We start from the raw sequence: 16,174 nt of genomic DNA, 5'->3' as shown, positions 1-16,174 counted from the left end.
CTTATGAAATCATTTTGGCTAGATGAAATCACCTCTCTGCATGGTGAAAAGTGAGAGGATGAACATCTGCATGCATGCAGAAGGATGCAGAAGTGCAGACGGGTGATACAAAGGGAAGAGGTCTCAGTCTGTTGCTGCCCTGTCATTGTCAAGGCCATAGGAGATCCACAAAATGATGGTAACCAAAGTATTCTGGCCTAATTTATGATTCTATGATTCTATGATTCTATTCTAACTTACAGTGGTATAAATCTGGAATAACAATACTGAAGCTTTTGGATGAGGTCACTTCAGGATGGGCTGATTTCTTGTCATTCAGAGATTTCAGGACTAGGCAGTGAGGAACTGGGGTAGTATCTTCAGCCAGTTAGCATCATCGAAAATAGGAACACAGCCAGAGATAGCACAGGGATCACAGCGGCTGGGTTTACTTCACAGCATTTTTGGTGCTTGTTATGTGGCTAATAAACGGTTAACACTTAGCACTCTGACTTTATTATTTCTTTATACCAAGGACAAATGCATCTTTTCTCTTGCAGTGGTCCTTTACAGACCTAGCCTGCATCTTGAACTTCCCTAGTCACCTTCTCAGCTATGTCAGACTTTGGGTGCAGGAAATCTTATTCTCCCATATGCTCCTCTGCTCCACATCACAGTTCCCAAGAGATGCATTAAAGACTCTCCATGTGGAATATGGAAAGTGCTTCAAGGTGGTTGGTGCTGCAAAAATAGTGGCTTGAGTTGATACAGATTTCTCCCTTTATGTGAAACACTGTGATTTACAGACAAGGAGTTTAATTGAAATCTTGAGGCAATGTCTCATTTTATCAGGTTCAAGCCCTGCTTTTGGCACAAAGATGGATGTTTTTCAGCCAAACCTGCTGTGGTTTCTTTCTATTTATTCCCTTCTTTTCAGTCCACCCAAAGAAAGAGAAGCAAATGTCTGATTTGGTGTGGAGACAGCCCAGCACAAAGCAACAAGTAAAGTTCCTCCTCCCACCTGAATTTCAGTGCCACTGGATCTCCTGAAGAACTAAAATGCATTCAGTTTTAACATCACCTTTTCCAAGAAAGGTCACTTTGTGTCACTGCTGACACCTACCTCGCTATCTCAGAAATGCCACCGTGGTCTGGGATTTATTACCCTTTTGATAACCACATGCTCCATTTCCCCCATTTTCTCATTCTTTTTTCCTCTTTTCTTTCTGCATAGTATGACCAGACTGAGTTGATTCACTGGGTGGATTATTTCTTCTTTTGAATGAGGGTTGCTATTTTGTCCCTTTTTCTCCTCTACTTTGGCCCCGTGGCATTTGGGGAAGGAAGGAGGGAGGAAATGAGAGGTGATATCTTGAAGAATTTCACCCTGGTGGAAAATGCCAATGACTGAATATAAATACACTCTCTGAGATCTCACATTACCCCGCTGAGCTCGTGCACAGCAGAGATAAAATAGCTTTTTTAGAACTGATTTTTGCTTTCCCCACCAGCTGAATGGAATATCAAAGTATGCAGTTTGAAGTCACTGTTAGTAAAGGGGTTATACACAATGCTATCAACAGAAGGGAGCTGAAAATTACATGGAAATGATTACTGGAGAACTCATTTCCTTTGCTACTGGGAGGTTAACAACAATAATGAAAGAATTTCAAAGTGAAAGCCGAGATCTTTCCTTCGGTGTCTGTTTATTTTCTGTTTATGTTCCTGCAAAAGAAAGACCCACATCATAAATTAAATGTGATGCTTAGTTTTTATTTTCTCTCCACTCAAACAGCATGTTCCTCTAGGTGATTATTAAAGTTATGATTCACCTCTCCAGCTGCTGTATACTGGCAGGTTTCTGTTTAGGCAGCAGACCAGTGATAGCTGGGTCCCAGACAGACAGAACCCAGTTGCTTCTTGGAACAGAGATTAAGGGGTTTCTAGTTGAACACATGACAATGCAGAATGAAAAGGAGCCTGTGCCTTTAAGCATTCCTACAGCTTCATCTTCACTGAGCATCTCCTATCACACTCAAGTTATTTAGGCAAACTTTCAATCACTTGAGCTTAGGAGGCAACATCATTGCTTTGATGAGAAATCTCAGGATAAGTGATTGACCGTACTCTGGGGTGCTACGTATTGGTCGCACTGAGTGCTACATATCAGTCACGCTGGGGTCCTGGATGGCTTTAAAACCCAATGCGTCTCTCACAGCCCACAGTCACCCTTGGGTGCAGTTGCAGGTTAAGCTGCGTTGAAGCTGGAGAGCCCAAGTGCACCCACTGAGTGAGCATGGACCCAGCCTCTGTTCAAGCAAGGCAAATATGAGCAGTTGCGGTGGATCCCAACTCACCAGTAGTTGTCCCAGGGCTTTACCAAATATTCCTAAAAGGCTTCAGCTTCTTCATGGCAATGGACTGTAGCAAATGTCTGGCTTGATAGCTGGGGCTTTCTAAGCTGAGTTGCAGGCAGATGACAACCAGGATATATCCAGCCACACAGACATGTATGAGGTTTCTGTTTTGAAGTGATTAAGACCTATATCATGAGTCTGGTCCTCAGCTGAAGTGCAGAATAGAAGAAATAGAAGAAAGCAAATGTCACTCCTATCTTGAAGGAGGGCCAGAGGAAGGTAAGGGTTCTGCAGGCTGGTAAGCCTCACCTTCATCCGTAAGAAGCTGATGGAGAAAATCCTCTGGGAAGCAATTTCAAAACTTGCTGTGGACAAGAAGGTGATTAGGAGTAGTCAGCATGGGTTTAGAAAGGTGTGATCATGTCTGACCAGCCTGTACAAAAACCTTCTACAATGAGATTATTAGCTTGGTGAAAGAGAGGAGAGCAGCTGCTGATGTTCTTCTTGAGTTTAGCAAGGCTTGCAACACACTCCATAAGCCTTACAGACAAAGTGATGAAGTTTAGACTACTCAGGGGGATGGTGAGATGGATCAACCCCTTGACTGTTCCTGTCTCTGGTTACCAAACCAGGGTGCCACAACAGAGACCTAAGTCCCAGGACACTCACAGCATAGCCATTCAGAACCAGTCTTGGGAGAAGCAAGCCTGATTCACAGCCAGTTGAGGTATTTTTATATTCTCCTTATTTATACAATGGCGCTAGTGTATCTCTCTGAAGATAAGGCCGTACTGAACCCCAAAGTGATGAGCAAGGTGATACACAGTAATGGAGGGCAGCATCTGCCTACTTTTCCAGTTATCTGACTTAGAATAGGATTGATCATACTTCTAGAGTCATTCCACTGATAATAGAGGAAATTTAGAGGGTTAGTTTGGATGCAGCTAGTTAAATTTTAATGAACTTTAAAGATTACAGACTTTCGGCCAACTCTGGTTAGTTGGGCTTGAATTCCATTCCGTAAGTTCTGAACAACTTAGAGCAACAGAGTATGACTAATGTTCATACTCTATATACTTACATATATACTCTAGACATATGCTTATAGAGGAAGAAAAGTCAAAGCCTATCAAGAGAGCTTGCACCAGGCCACAGTAGATATGCATAGCAGACCTGGGAAGTAAATCTAGGTCTACAAAGACTCACTAGCACCTTAACCACAGGTTTGTCTTTCCTGTAAGACACATTTCTCTGGAAAGTTGTGTTGAATATTGTTCAGTTTTGCTTGCAAAAGGAGCGTGACCAGCAGGTCAAAGGAGGTGATCCTGCCCCTCTACTCTGCTCTTGTGAGACCTCACCTGGAGCATTGTGTGCAGTTCTGGTGTCCTCAACATAAAAAGGACATGGAACTGCTGGAACAAGTCCAGAGGAGGCCACGAGGATGATCAGGGGACTGGAGCACCTCCCGTATGAAGACAGGCTGAGGAAGTTGGGGCTGTTCAGCCTGGAGAAGAGAAGACTGCGTGGAGACCTCAGAGCAGCCTTCCAGTACCTGAGGGGGGCCTATAGGGATGCTGGGGAGGGACTCTTCGTCAGGGACTGTAGTGACAGGACAAGGGGTAATGGGTTAAAACTGAAAAAGGGGAAGCTTAGATTGGATAGAAGGAGGAAGTTCTTTACTGTGAGGGTGGTGAGGCACTGGAATGGGTTGCCCAGGGAGGTTGTGAGTGCTCCATCCCTGGCAGTGTTCAAGGCCAGGTTGGATGAAGCCTTGGGTGGGATGGTTTAGTGTGAGGTGTCCCTGTCCATGGCAGGGCGGTTGGAACTGGATGATCTTGAGGTCCTTTCCAACCCTAACTATTCTACGATTCTAACTTAACCCCACCAAGAGATCATGTAGGCTTTGTTGGCCTTTTGAGGAAGTCTCAAAAGGTGTTAAGGGTTTTGCAATCAGCTTCTGCACCATTTTCGTGGAGGTAGACAAAGATTTCTGGCAGAGCTTTGAATTTTTGACTCACCAGATCCTGCGATTCAAAATGAAACTGAATGTCCTTGTGGAGATTGGCAGCAAATACAGCTCTCCAAAGACCATAAATAAGGAGCTTTGAGACTTGCTGCTTATCGCTGCTTTAGCATGGAGAAGGGAAGATGCTTGTCAATGCGAATAGGAATGCACCATCATCTGGTCCTCTATAATGAGGATGTACCAGGAGGATGGAGAATTTTCTCCATGGAGTTTCTTTAGCAACTACAGAAAACATGCTGATGACTAATTTCTGATGTTTCTTCTTAGAAGGCTCTTCTTTAACAGGGTCAAAACGTGAAGATGTTTCCAGCCTCTAGGTCAGCCTGTTTCAGTAGCTCAGTGCCAACAAATATCCCACAAGCAGCTACCACATGCACATAAACCTAGTGTGCCTGCCATAGGCTCAGCAGAGGCAGGTTTGCTCTTGGAAAAGGCTGTTTGTCTCTGGTGTTTTTTAAGACAGGAGTCAATAAGATGGCATTTTTGCAACCCAGTGGTAAATGCAGAGAACACCCCAGGGTGTCTCAATGATGTTAGATGACTGAAAGTGAACACTTAAACTACATTCCTATGCCGTAGACATCTAAATGCAGTTGTTTGAACTGGGATCTGAATCTAGATTCAGGACAGAAATACTTGGATTTTTGGGAAAGTTGTCAGGGTAGGATGGCTGCTCTCTGTTATCCAAGAGGTCAGATTAGAGCCATTCATCTGTTCTAGTCCCAGGCTGCTTTATTCTCTGATATCTGCAAAATCCTTTGATTCAGCTACAAAAGCAGCTCCAAGATTGGTGGCTTTGAAGAAAAACAGCAGGGTTGTAACTGAAAACACTGAATGAAGAGAAATGTTGTATAAGATTATATCAATCTGTACCCCTCCTTTCTTCACTACTTTCCTTTTCTGTGCTTGTTTCATATTCTACAACTCGATGGCTTTTTCTTTGTTTCACTTTCCTTTTCTTTTTAATCATTTCATATCCTTGTGTATATAAACATCAAGTTAATATAGAGGATAAAGGACCCTATCATGCCCATTACCAAACAGCAGAATGGACCCCATCATGTCAGGTACAGTCACTGAGCTGTACATGACTACTGGCTTGCAACCTATGCCAGTTACAGAAGAGCCAGAAACACATTAATTCCCGTGTTTCACCAGCTCTGCATGTGCTGTCTTGGCTGCTGTGAGACAGCAAAGATAAAACGTCTTTGTAAGCAAGGAAGGTAGAAAGGCTTCCTGTAGTGTGCACTGAGACCTCTGTTGTCTTCACAACACCACAAAGCATGCTTTGGGTCACATATTGATTATGATTTAACTGATGTAGGCGATGCACTTGCTGAGCTGGCATCTCTTGAAGTGAGAGAGCAGTTTACGTCCCAGCTGTGATCTCTCACTTGGGTTTTAAGTGTATAAGATACAAATGCGATAGTAAAGGGAAGAGTATACCTACCTGTAGTATTCACTATTTGGAGCTGTACTGGCGACAGGGACTCTTGGTGATATCTCTCCATTGTAAGATGTGCCTGGTAACCACTGAGCAAAGTTGCCTTCTCTTTCTGCATGGGCAGCAAAGGGCATGATGGGGCGCAGGGTGAAGCTTGATCTTCCTTAAGGGAGAAGTAACCATACTCTTGGGCTACAAGTGGAGGAGCTGTGAGACCACCCAACCTCCACTGGAAAGCAACTTGGAGGCCTTTGCAGGAGGACTGGAGTCAGGGTTGTCACTCACTGATGATTCCCACTTCTCCTAACCTGTCTGTCAGCTTCATGTTTGGTTTGGTGAACACCAACAAGTAGGCATTTGTGCATCAGTCAGTTGAAGAGCGAAGACTGAGGAAGAAGTTGGATGGTGAGGACTTCCAAATCTTGAGCTGAAGCATAGGGTGTTGGAGGTCAGACTCTGATGTTTGCAGGCACCAGGCTCCTACAGCGGTGTTGTGATCCCACCGGGTTCCAGAATGGAATTTGGCCTTCAGAGAATCCTAGAATGGTTTGGGTTGGAAAGGACCTTAAGATCATCCAGTTCCAAGCCCCTGCCATGGGCAGGGACTTCTTATACTATACATGTCACCCAAGGCTCCGTCCAGCCTGGCCTTGAACACTGCCAAGGATGGAGCATTTATTACTTCTCTGGGCACCCTGTGCCAGTGCCTCACCACCCTCACAGTAAAGAACTTCTTCCTTACATCTAACCTGAACTTCCCCACCTTGTCCTATTGCTACCATCCCTGATGCCCCTGTAGCCTCCTTCAAATACCGGAAGCTGCTCTGAGGTTTCCATGCAGCTGAACAGCCCCAATGTTCTCAGCCTGTCTTCATATGAGAGGTGCTTCAGTCCCTGATCATCCCTGTGGTCTCCTCTGGACTTGTTCCAACAGTTCCATGTCCTTCTTATGTTGAGGACACCAGAACTGCACACAGTGCTGGAAGTGGGATCTCACGAGATCAGAGGGGCAGGATCACCTCCTTAAATGAATAAACCAAACCTGGCAAGTCTCATCTACCGCGCCACAAAATGAATGTTTTATGGAGGAGGGGAAAGAAGAAAATAAGAAAAGACAAGAAGGGTATGAAGAGGCCAGGTTTATCCGAGGCAAAGGAACATCTCTGCGAGTACCGGGCCTGCTGCTTATTTCCGTGTGGGTGTTTGGCTTTCAGCCCTCACCAGCTCCTATCTCTCAATCTCCGCCACCACAGGAAGACACTTGCTGCTTACCACGTCACTCTTCACCTACCACAGGCACAGCTGGGAGGGTTTTCATTCTGTGGCACTGGTGAGACACACAACATGCGCGTTCCCATCTCCCTCTCCCTCATCCTCAATGGGTTTATTGGGATTTTAAGCTGAAGACACCTTGCAGAGGGAAGCAGACACTTCTTGTGGTTTACATCAAAAGCTCTACAGTAAGCCTAACGCCATGTCTGTTTTAGCAACGGCCTCCTTTACAAGTCACTCTTATGTTTGGCTGCTTTATCTATACAGGGCCACAACTGGGGTGCAGAGAACCCTGCCTCTGATCAGAGAGGTGTTAAATCCTGTTGCTCTTCAGTTACTTAACCATAAGAGGTGATTCAGCACCCTCCTTCCTTTGTCTTGGGGTGTCCCTGCATTGGTGTTAAGCACAAACCACTGTGCCATTGCAAAGGAAACATCTGTAACAGCCATTTAGAGTGGGATACTGCCAATCTTCCCATGCTTAGAAATGCAGTCTCTAGTCTGGATCAGGTCATCCGGATTCCACCATGTGGACAGTGTCCCGGGACTTGGCTGATCCAGCCTCATTCAGGTGTCAAAGGAAGATGGTCTGAATCACCCTCTAACAGTAATGACTTCTGCACATCTGGCTCTGCAGCCCCTTTGAGATACCAGACCCCATTTACAGCCATTTCACCTTCTGGTAGTAAAAAAGAACATTTTACTCTCTTCTTGGCACCTTTGCAAGTGCCAAATGCTTTTTATAGATACTGATCTATGAAGTAGTTACAGTTGCTCAAATGCTTGCTGATCCTGTGTATTTATAGGTTGAAATTCCCTTGAGGAACATTCCCTACAAAGCACAGCGCCATTTCAATGGCTTTTCTAAGCATTTCTGTTCTTTGCTCCTATTTAATCACTTCAAAGCCCATTTTCCAATTGTACACAATGTTTTATTAAACTGTACAAACAGCACTGGTATTTAAAAACCCCACATTAACCATCCTAACTAAACACAGTGACCAGCTGCACAAACTGAGCACAGATGCCCCCTGAGTTTCACACAGCACAAACAAGGATTTCATGAGAGTCACTGGACTGAAACCTTCTTGTTGATGTTAGGCACTTCTTCTGCTCTTGGTCCTGAAGGACTCAATGCTTGTGGTCACTGCCAGTGACATCCCAGCACTGCCTGCAAGGCTGCATTCATCCTGGTGAGAGATCCAAGGTGATAGCCTGGTCAGAAAGGCACCTCTGAAGGGAATCTGATTTTGGGATCACCTTCTTGAACTTCTCTTCTCCATGGACTGAAAGGATTGGTGCAATGAAGCTCCAAATGTATACATGTCAATCAGAGCCTAACAACTTGGGTGATTGCCTAAGTCTAAGCTATTACAGAATCCTCTATTTGGGCTTTGACAAGCAGTAACTGGCAGTTCTACATCCCTCCAACCTCAGAAAACAGCACATCTTTATTTAAAAGGATCCCGTGATGAAAGGATCACAGAAAAGACTTTAAAAAACTCATCTGCATTTCCACAGGCTGCAAAGGGATAGAACACAGCAAAATGCCATGAGGTGAAGAGCAAGATCACCCTCACCTGATGTGCTGTCCTGCCGTGTGACTGTTGGGTGCCGCTTATTGACCAGTGTCCACCATATATGTCAAAGAGCTCAGACACCATATAGGGCAAAAGAAAGTATACCAGCCTTTGCAAGGACTGATTATTACCTTTCAAGTGAAATATACCATTGCTGTGACTGGAAGGCCAGTTTTACTGCACTTTAACAATGGTTTGAGGAAACCTCTTCTGCCTTTAGGATAAAACTCCAGAAAGCCCAGTCCGGGTTTTGCTATGAGTCTGGTGTGTGCAAGGATAGTTAAAGCTTTAAAACAGGGGTTCTCGAGGCTTTCGGCTGGACTGCAATTTCACATCCTTCCTGCTCAAGTGCTAAGTGTAAACCACTGTCTTTCTGCATTGATCTTGACACTTGCCATGGCGACGATCTTCCTTTGGGGTTGAGTCTTTAGCTCCAGTGCCTCTGATTGAGATGTACAAATGCTGGAATGGGCACCTGCAAAGTGTCTTTGTCTCAGCAGAGCAAAATCGAACCCTAACACTTGTGAACATTACTTGTGTAGGGAGCAAAATAGCCTCTTAAAACTGTGCATACATGCACAATTCCACACATGTACAAATGGAGGTTACTGAAACATCCAGGCCAAAGTCTTCCCAGATACCTTCAGATACCTTCAAGCAAACCACTTGTCTTTCAGAAGAAGGTGGGTTTAGGTGCGAATTGCAGAAATGGGCACTGACATCACCAGAAACTCAAATATAGTTGTTTTTTTCTTACAGAGGAACCCACTGGCTGTGTATACAAGTAGTGAGGAACAAGTTTTGGCACTTCCGCTTCTTCGGATGCTCTCAACTTCAAGCACAAGAGAGACCAAAAGATACCACAAAGTAACTTCATCAATAATGAAGAGTAGCTATGGACTGGAATAAGCTGGAAGCCTCCAGGCATGGTACAAACTTTCATTGAGGTGTTTTTCTGGAGGGTTCTTGGTAAAAACCACCCTGCACAGTCTTCATGTGGCAGAGTGTTTACCATTAGAGAGAGTTCTTTTGGTAAGGCAGGCCTCAGCACAGTATCTTCTCCATTTTAGGGTTCACGAAAGAAAAGTTGCTGAACATATTTTGGTCCATGCTGTTAATTAGTGCTCTGTCAGCGCACGACAGTCTTGGTTTTTCATTTAGAAACTCCTTGTCAAAGTTGCTGCAGTCACTTGGAGATTTCTTCAAGAAAAGGAAGACAAAAATCACGTCAAACCAGAAATATCCAGATCTTCATTACAATGGTACTGGCCCTATCAGGCTGCTTCCTACAGGCTCAGCTAAACTAGCTGGGAGCAAGCTCAGCTCAGCCAGGGAACCTGAAGTGGATTTCTCTTGGCCTTTTGCGCAATGATTAGTTGCTCCAGCCCAAATGAGGCACAGTAAGATATCAAACTGCAGTGAACTTCATAGCATCACAGACTGGTTTGGGTTGGAAGGGACCTTAAAGCTCATCCAGTTCCAACCCCTGCCAAGGGCAGGGACACCTTCCACTAGACCAGGTTGCTCCAAGCCCCATCCAGCCTGACTTTGAACACTGCCAGGGATGGAGCAACCACAGCTTTTCTGGGCAACCTGTCAACCTCTGCCTGAGCTCTTAATATCCAGCAACCACTGCTAATCACTTGCTTATTACAATCCTATTGAAGTAGTAATAGGAATAAATATTATATAGGAGGCACTGAGACTGCGATCCGTGAATTCTGCCAGGCAGGGATGCCGAAGCTTTGTAACACAGCAGATTAGACCCATCAATTAAATAATGCCTGTGAAAGACTGTGAAATGAAAGCATGATGCACTTGTCAAATTAAATTTTATTATTGTTGTTAATAGGAATTTGATAGTTTATTATGACTGTTATGAATAGTCAGGAGGGTCCTGACTTAGCCGATCACCTCATTATCTGAAGTGCTTTTCCTTCTTTACCTTCTGCAGTACAAAGATAATCCTGACAGAATGGGCTGTACTTATGTGTTTAAGTGAAGGTGTTTAAAGTGGCATCCAGACCCCTTCTATGGTAACTGAGAAAAGGAGTAATACATGGTTTCTCAGCTGTGGGCATGCCAGACTTGTGCTTATAGCCATCACGTAATAGTAGTCATGATGCTCAGGTCAGGCAGCCCAGCCAATAAACAAACATACAGTGAGTAAGGCTGTAGTAGACCTAAATTGCATATGGTTTCAGCTGCTTGTGTCTGAATATATACAGTGTATATAAAATACACTACATACTGACAGCCTGTGAACAATTTAATCTGTATTTGGGCATTAAAGTAAGAGTCAACACTTTTCATTCTGCCTGCCCAAGATCAAGGTACTGCATCAACTTTTAAACAGAGAGACTACTGCATGTGCAGGGCAACTCCAGAAGATAACTCTGAAAGTTTGAGGGCATTCTGAAAGCCTTAACTTGGTGCCTAAAGCTGTTCCAGTGTAAAGCAGACATTTAGTCACTCTTAAAATGCTGACTCCATGAATCTAAACAGGATTTGAGGTCTCTGACATTAAAGACCCATGTCTGAAGATTTTGACAGTGCCCCCAAAGAGATGGTTTATAACATTACTGTGGGTCTTCATATGCCCTGAGGGGTTTCAATATTTGGGGAACGAATGATTTAGGACAGAAAGACCTAAGATGGGTGGAGTTTGAAGAAGCATCCTTACCACTCTCGGTTTGAAAGGAGGCTCCATCCTTCTTTCTTCTAAAGCTTCCCAGTTTATTTCCCGGAAGAAGGCATGCTGGCGGATGTTCCCTCTTGCTCCCAGTCTCCTCTCAGGTTCTCTCACAAAAAGCTAGAACGTTGAAGAAAGAGAAGTAACTCAGTCTTTTATCAATAACAGTGTATTCACTGGGACAGTCTTACCGGATAGGATCTCCAACTTCAAACTCAAGCACGGTTGGTAAGAGCATGAACTTTTCTACCTTACTGCATTCTAAGCTGAACATGCCAAAACTGAGAGACTTTTGCAGGAGAAAGAGGACAATTTGCTACAGTAGCAGCAGCATGGGTCTGAGCACGCAAATATGCAGCTGCACAGGTGAAATATTGTCCTTGTAAATGTTTGTCTGCACAATTTCTTGTTATCAGAAATATTTTTATGGTTTAAGTATAAGCATGATTTGTGAAAAATACTATGTGGGATTGCATTCATCTCCTACAGCCTTGGACACTTGGACTATCAGTATTTGATACCTAATAGCTAATAAAGAAAAACAGTCATCTTTTAGATGCAAATAGTCTGACCCCCTTTATACACTTGAGATAAAAGACACCTTGGAAGTGCTTGCTTCTCTCCACTGACCAGCTCAGATACTGACAAAGTCTTCTTTGTTAAAAGACTCCTAGTTCAGATAGCTGGCACGCGTTTGTTGCACACTGCAGGCTGCAAGTCCTGTGTATGACTAATTCTGCTGACAATGACAGGGAAAAGCTAGATGTGGAGCATATCTTCTCACCATCAGCTACATGTATGTGCGAGCCCACTCTTCAGTTCACTGCAAACACAGCCTGTTTTGCCATAGATGTTTTTATGGTGATGCAGGAGCCATTTGGCTCTGGAAGCAGTCAAGTGGTTTTGGGGGACAGTTTCAGGAGTGCTAAATGCTTCAGAGTCCTCCTAAAGTGTGTGAGCAGGATGTAATCCTGAAGCATTGCTGTAATGGTGGGTGTGAATAGATTAAAATTCATCTTTACATCTGCAGCTGGCCCATAGAGCACCAAATTCTGTATCCCTCTAAAGTCAATGGAGAGGAATAATGGCAACACTTGACAGCAGGGGACCTGAACACAACCAATATATCTTACTGCAGAGGTAGGGGCAAATCTTCAAAAGCACTTTACTATTGGAGTTCATCTTGAAATGCAGTTGGGTTACATACAGTAGAAATTGCTTGCTACTCTGTTCAGCCAAGAGTGAGCATACAAGAGATATCACTCAGAAAAGACAAATAGAAATATCTAATGCCAAAAGTGGCAGCAAAATAATCTGATGTATGGACTACATCATCTGGATGTATGGCCAAATTGGAAAAAAAAAAACAGACACTGGGCTTTTGTTAACACTGTGGGCAAAGCTTAGCCAAAACTGAAGTCTTCTACAGGCAACTGATATACAGCAACGCAGAGTCCATAGGTTAAATTCTGTGCTGATAGTGGTCATGGTTTAAGCATTAAGGAATTAAGCAGGGTAGAGTATGTAATTATCCAGAGTCAGTGGCAATGAGAATAGCCCTTAATGGAGTTTTTAATTCTTTTTTCCTAAGCCAGGAAGTTCATTGATTGCTATAGAGGTGATTACTAACTCTAATGCTGACAGAAGTACAGGTCGGTTGTACAGAAAGATGGCAGTGTATGTCCCACATACAGACATTAAAAATATCTTCCTGGAAAACTGCTTTTGATTGTTTTCATTATCATTTTATAGTGATAATTAAACACCAGAGCCCTGCTGTGCACTGCATAGATGCTAAAATAATCTCCTGTTCTCCATTTTCTGGTAGTGGAATGCTCTATGTTGTCCTGTCACTTTGTAAATGCAGAAGTGAAGGTAGGGACTGTACATCAAATATAACCAAAATCTTGTGAGGAACAAGCTACCTCACATCAGCTGAACCATTATAACACTGCACGGGTTCTCTTACTGTGCTCCCTCTTGAGTTACAATGCCTTAGCTTAGATCATGTTCAACATCAGTCCAAAGCCCAACTGAAGAAATGGAACTTGTTAGACAGGTTGTGACTTCATTGCATTTCTTTTTTGCAACTCTAGAATAATTTGCATGCCAAAGCCAGAAAGGCTTGAAGCTGAGAAGGAGGAAATGAAAAAATCAGTGTATTAATGGAAGGGAACCTAAAAGAGGAGGAGGATGCCCATTAGAGGGAAACAGAAGAGTGCTCTACTCAGAAAGGACACTATGCATTACTATGTAAGAGATCCAAAGGGCCAAAAATCAGATGACATGGTGCTACTAGCTTGGTGCGACCAGCTTGAGCAGCTCTGCCACTTCAGGACATGGCTCAGGCTTTGTTTTCTTTCTCTTTAGCTCAGTGCAAAGATGCAAAATATCCTCTACTAAAAATCAAGCTGAACACCAAAGCAATCTACCCTGCATGTCCTCATATCTAAGGCACAAGAACTGCTTCAAAGCCAAGGAAGTCACTGTAACCCCTAGTTTGAAGCCTGTTAGAATAACTTTTCCAGGATTTAACATACTTTGTGCCTTAGGCATTTCTCTGCAAAGAAACTGATTTCTGTTGGTACCTGATACCCTGTGATCCTACGTACTGGATGCAAGAAGGCATCATCACAACTCTGCAGAAAGAAGACACAAAGACAGCCTCATGACTTAGGTCAGGTGTGCTTTTTGGTCCACAGACAATAAAGTGATTCTGTCTGGGCCTATCACACTAAAAGTGTTTCTCTGAACAACAGCTGAAGATGCACAAATCAGAGATGACTGTTGTGGCAAAAAAGACTTTCATTCCATGTGTGGTAATCCTTACCTTCAGCAAAATGTCCTTTGCATCTTTGTCAAGCCAGCGAGGGTAGAATGGGTTATCCATGCGGATAGACTGGAAAAGCTCCTCTTCATCTTGGCCGTGGAAAGGAGACTGGCCAATAAGCATTTCATACAGGAGGACACCAAAGGACCACCAATCAACGGAGGTGTTGTACTTCTGCCCCAGCAATATCTGCCCAAAGAGAGGAGTAACAAAGTCAGATGCAAAAGGTCTGTGAGGAGTATTTCAACTTCAAAAGGGTGGCCAGACCCTGACCTTCCAACCGACTTTGCACTGAGAGGGATAGCAGAGATGCTTCCCTCTGCCTGAAGCATGAACCAGAGCATCTACTGGTGGTGCACAAGGAACTCCATCCAAATCACAGCCACCTCTGGGTGCCTAAACAGTCCTTCTCACTGCAGATAACAGATTGCATGTAACTCTCTAAGTTACTTGAATGAATCCTTGGCTACCAGGGAGGTCTCAAACCTAAGAAGTGAGACAAGTCATCTTTGGCCTGCTCTCCAAGTTACTGCAAGGATTCAAATCAGGTTTATGAAAGCCAAGAAGACAAATGGTCAGGCATTAGCATTTTGGGATTGACTTAACTCACGCTGTATTTTAAGACCACAAATGTGGCAGTGTAAGGGTATTGTAGGGCTATCAGTCAGTAAAATGGTGTGAAGCTACCCCAGCAAAACCTGCCCCAGGAAAAACACAAGAAAGCAGTTGTTAATCTGCCACCTTCAGACCAGCTTAGTGGAGGATGGGAATTTGTCCTCAGTCTATCCATTGGTTTGTTCCTTTTTGTTCAGCTATAAAGTGAGGGCTACACCCAGTGTGTGGGGACCAGAGGGAAGTCAGCTGGAGTGATGACCTTCCCTAAATTGCCTGTGCATTGACCCAAAGCCCCTTCATGTGCATGGCTTTAGCCAAGGTGCTGAGACTGTAACAGATTACAGTGCTCGCAGCTGCATTGAAACACTGACAGCAAGTCCAGTGCTCCTGCCTCTGATGGAAGAGATGATCCATAAACTCTATCAGTGCTTTCCATTTAGAGGTAAAATGTTTCATATGCACCCGTTGAATCTCTAAAATAAATGATGGTGAGGAAACAAAACTCTGAGCTGGTTTAGTCTTTCTCTTTTCTACGAAGTAAAATCACAGACAATGGATTATCACTTGTCTCTTTTTTTTCTTCTTTAGGATCAGAAAATAGCTTTTTTATTCTTAAATAAAAGCATACTAAAGTGGAATAAAAGACAATTGCAACTTGATTGCAGAGCACGTTTATGTCTGCTCTTAGGCAATACAAATCCAATTGATTTGAAGAGATTGTCAGCAGTGATGTAACCTAGATCAGAATCGAGCCCTTGGTGCACAGTAAAAGATCAATGAGTTACAGTGGAGAGGGGAAAAACCAAAAGCTTTAAAAGGTATTTGGAAAGTACCAATATCCATCATGAAAACACTAACATCAGGAAATGAGATCTTGAAAAGCAAATAAATGGATTTCAGAGTGATGCCAGACATGATGCATGGATGACTCATACGTTCTTCTCTGAGGTGAAAAATGTTTTCTTTGGCCCCAATTTGCCACCTAATTAGTCAAAGCCTCTCCATAATAAGATCTATCATTGTGTGAAGTCACCAGGTTATGGAAGCTTTCTGCTTTCTGGAGGGATCTAGTCCAAAAGATCTAAATTTATTAGGAGAAAAAAAGAGAGAGAGAGAGGAAAAAAAGAACAAGTTTCTGTCTGTGAAGATATGGAATGAAATAAGGAGAAGCAAGGACCTTGCTATGGGCAAGCTGAAGTCTGTGTCTGTGATCACCCAATTTTATTGCATGGCTACATAGAGCCCCAGTTCAGCTTTTCTCCCCCAGGTATCAGTAGATAGCAACTGCAGAAGAGGAACTGTTGGTATGGTTTTGCATGGAGCCTGAAGATTGCCTCCATGCAAACTCCAGCCTTCCTGAGACAGGGGAACAGAACCTT

General features: G+C 43.6%; 1 protein-coding gene across 3 annotated transcripts in view; it reads right to left on the bottom strand.

Moving 5' to 3' along the window:
- Positions 1–7,988: 7,988 nt before the first annotated feature.
- Positions 7,989–16,174, bottom strand: part of PRKCQ (protein kinase C theta) — a 64,941-nt gene continuing 56,755 nt past the window's right edge. For all 3 annotated transcript variants that reach the window (XM_065669510.1, XM_065669477.1, XM_065669591.1), the window contains 3 exons: positions 14,181–14,369; positions 11,342–11,470; positions 7,989–9,858 (listed from right to left, as the gene is read on the bottom strand). In XM_065669510.1, the coding sequence (XP_065525582.1) occupies positions 9,703–9,858; positions 11,342–11,470; positions 14,181–14,369 (474 nt within the window). In that variant the 3' untranslated portion in view covers positions 7,989–9,702. The remainder of the gene's footprint in view (positions 9,859–11,341; positions 11,471–14,180; positions 14,370–16,174) is intronic.

Source organism: Lathamus discolor, chromosome 1, assembly GCF_037157495.1.
Source record: "Lathamus discolor isolate bLatDis1 chromosome 1, bLatDis1.hap1, whole genome shotgun sequence".
In the NCBI taxonomy this organism is placed as follows: domain Eukaryota; kingdom Metazoa; phylum Chordata; class Aves; order Psittaciformes; family Psittacidae; genus Lathamus; species Lathamus discolor.
The sequence above is the reverse complement of the archived record's forward strand: the minus strand, read 5'-3'. Positions and strand labels throughout refer to the sequence as shown.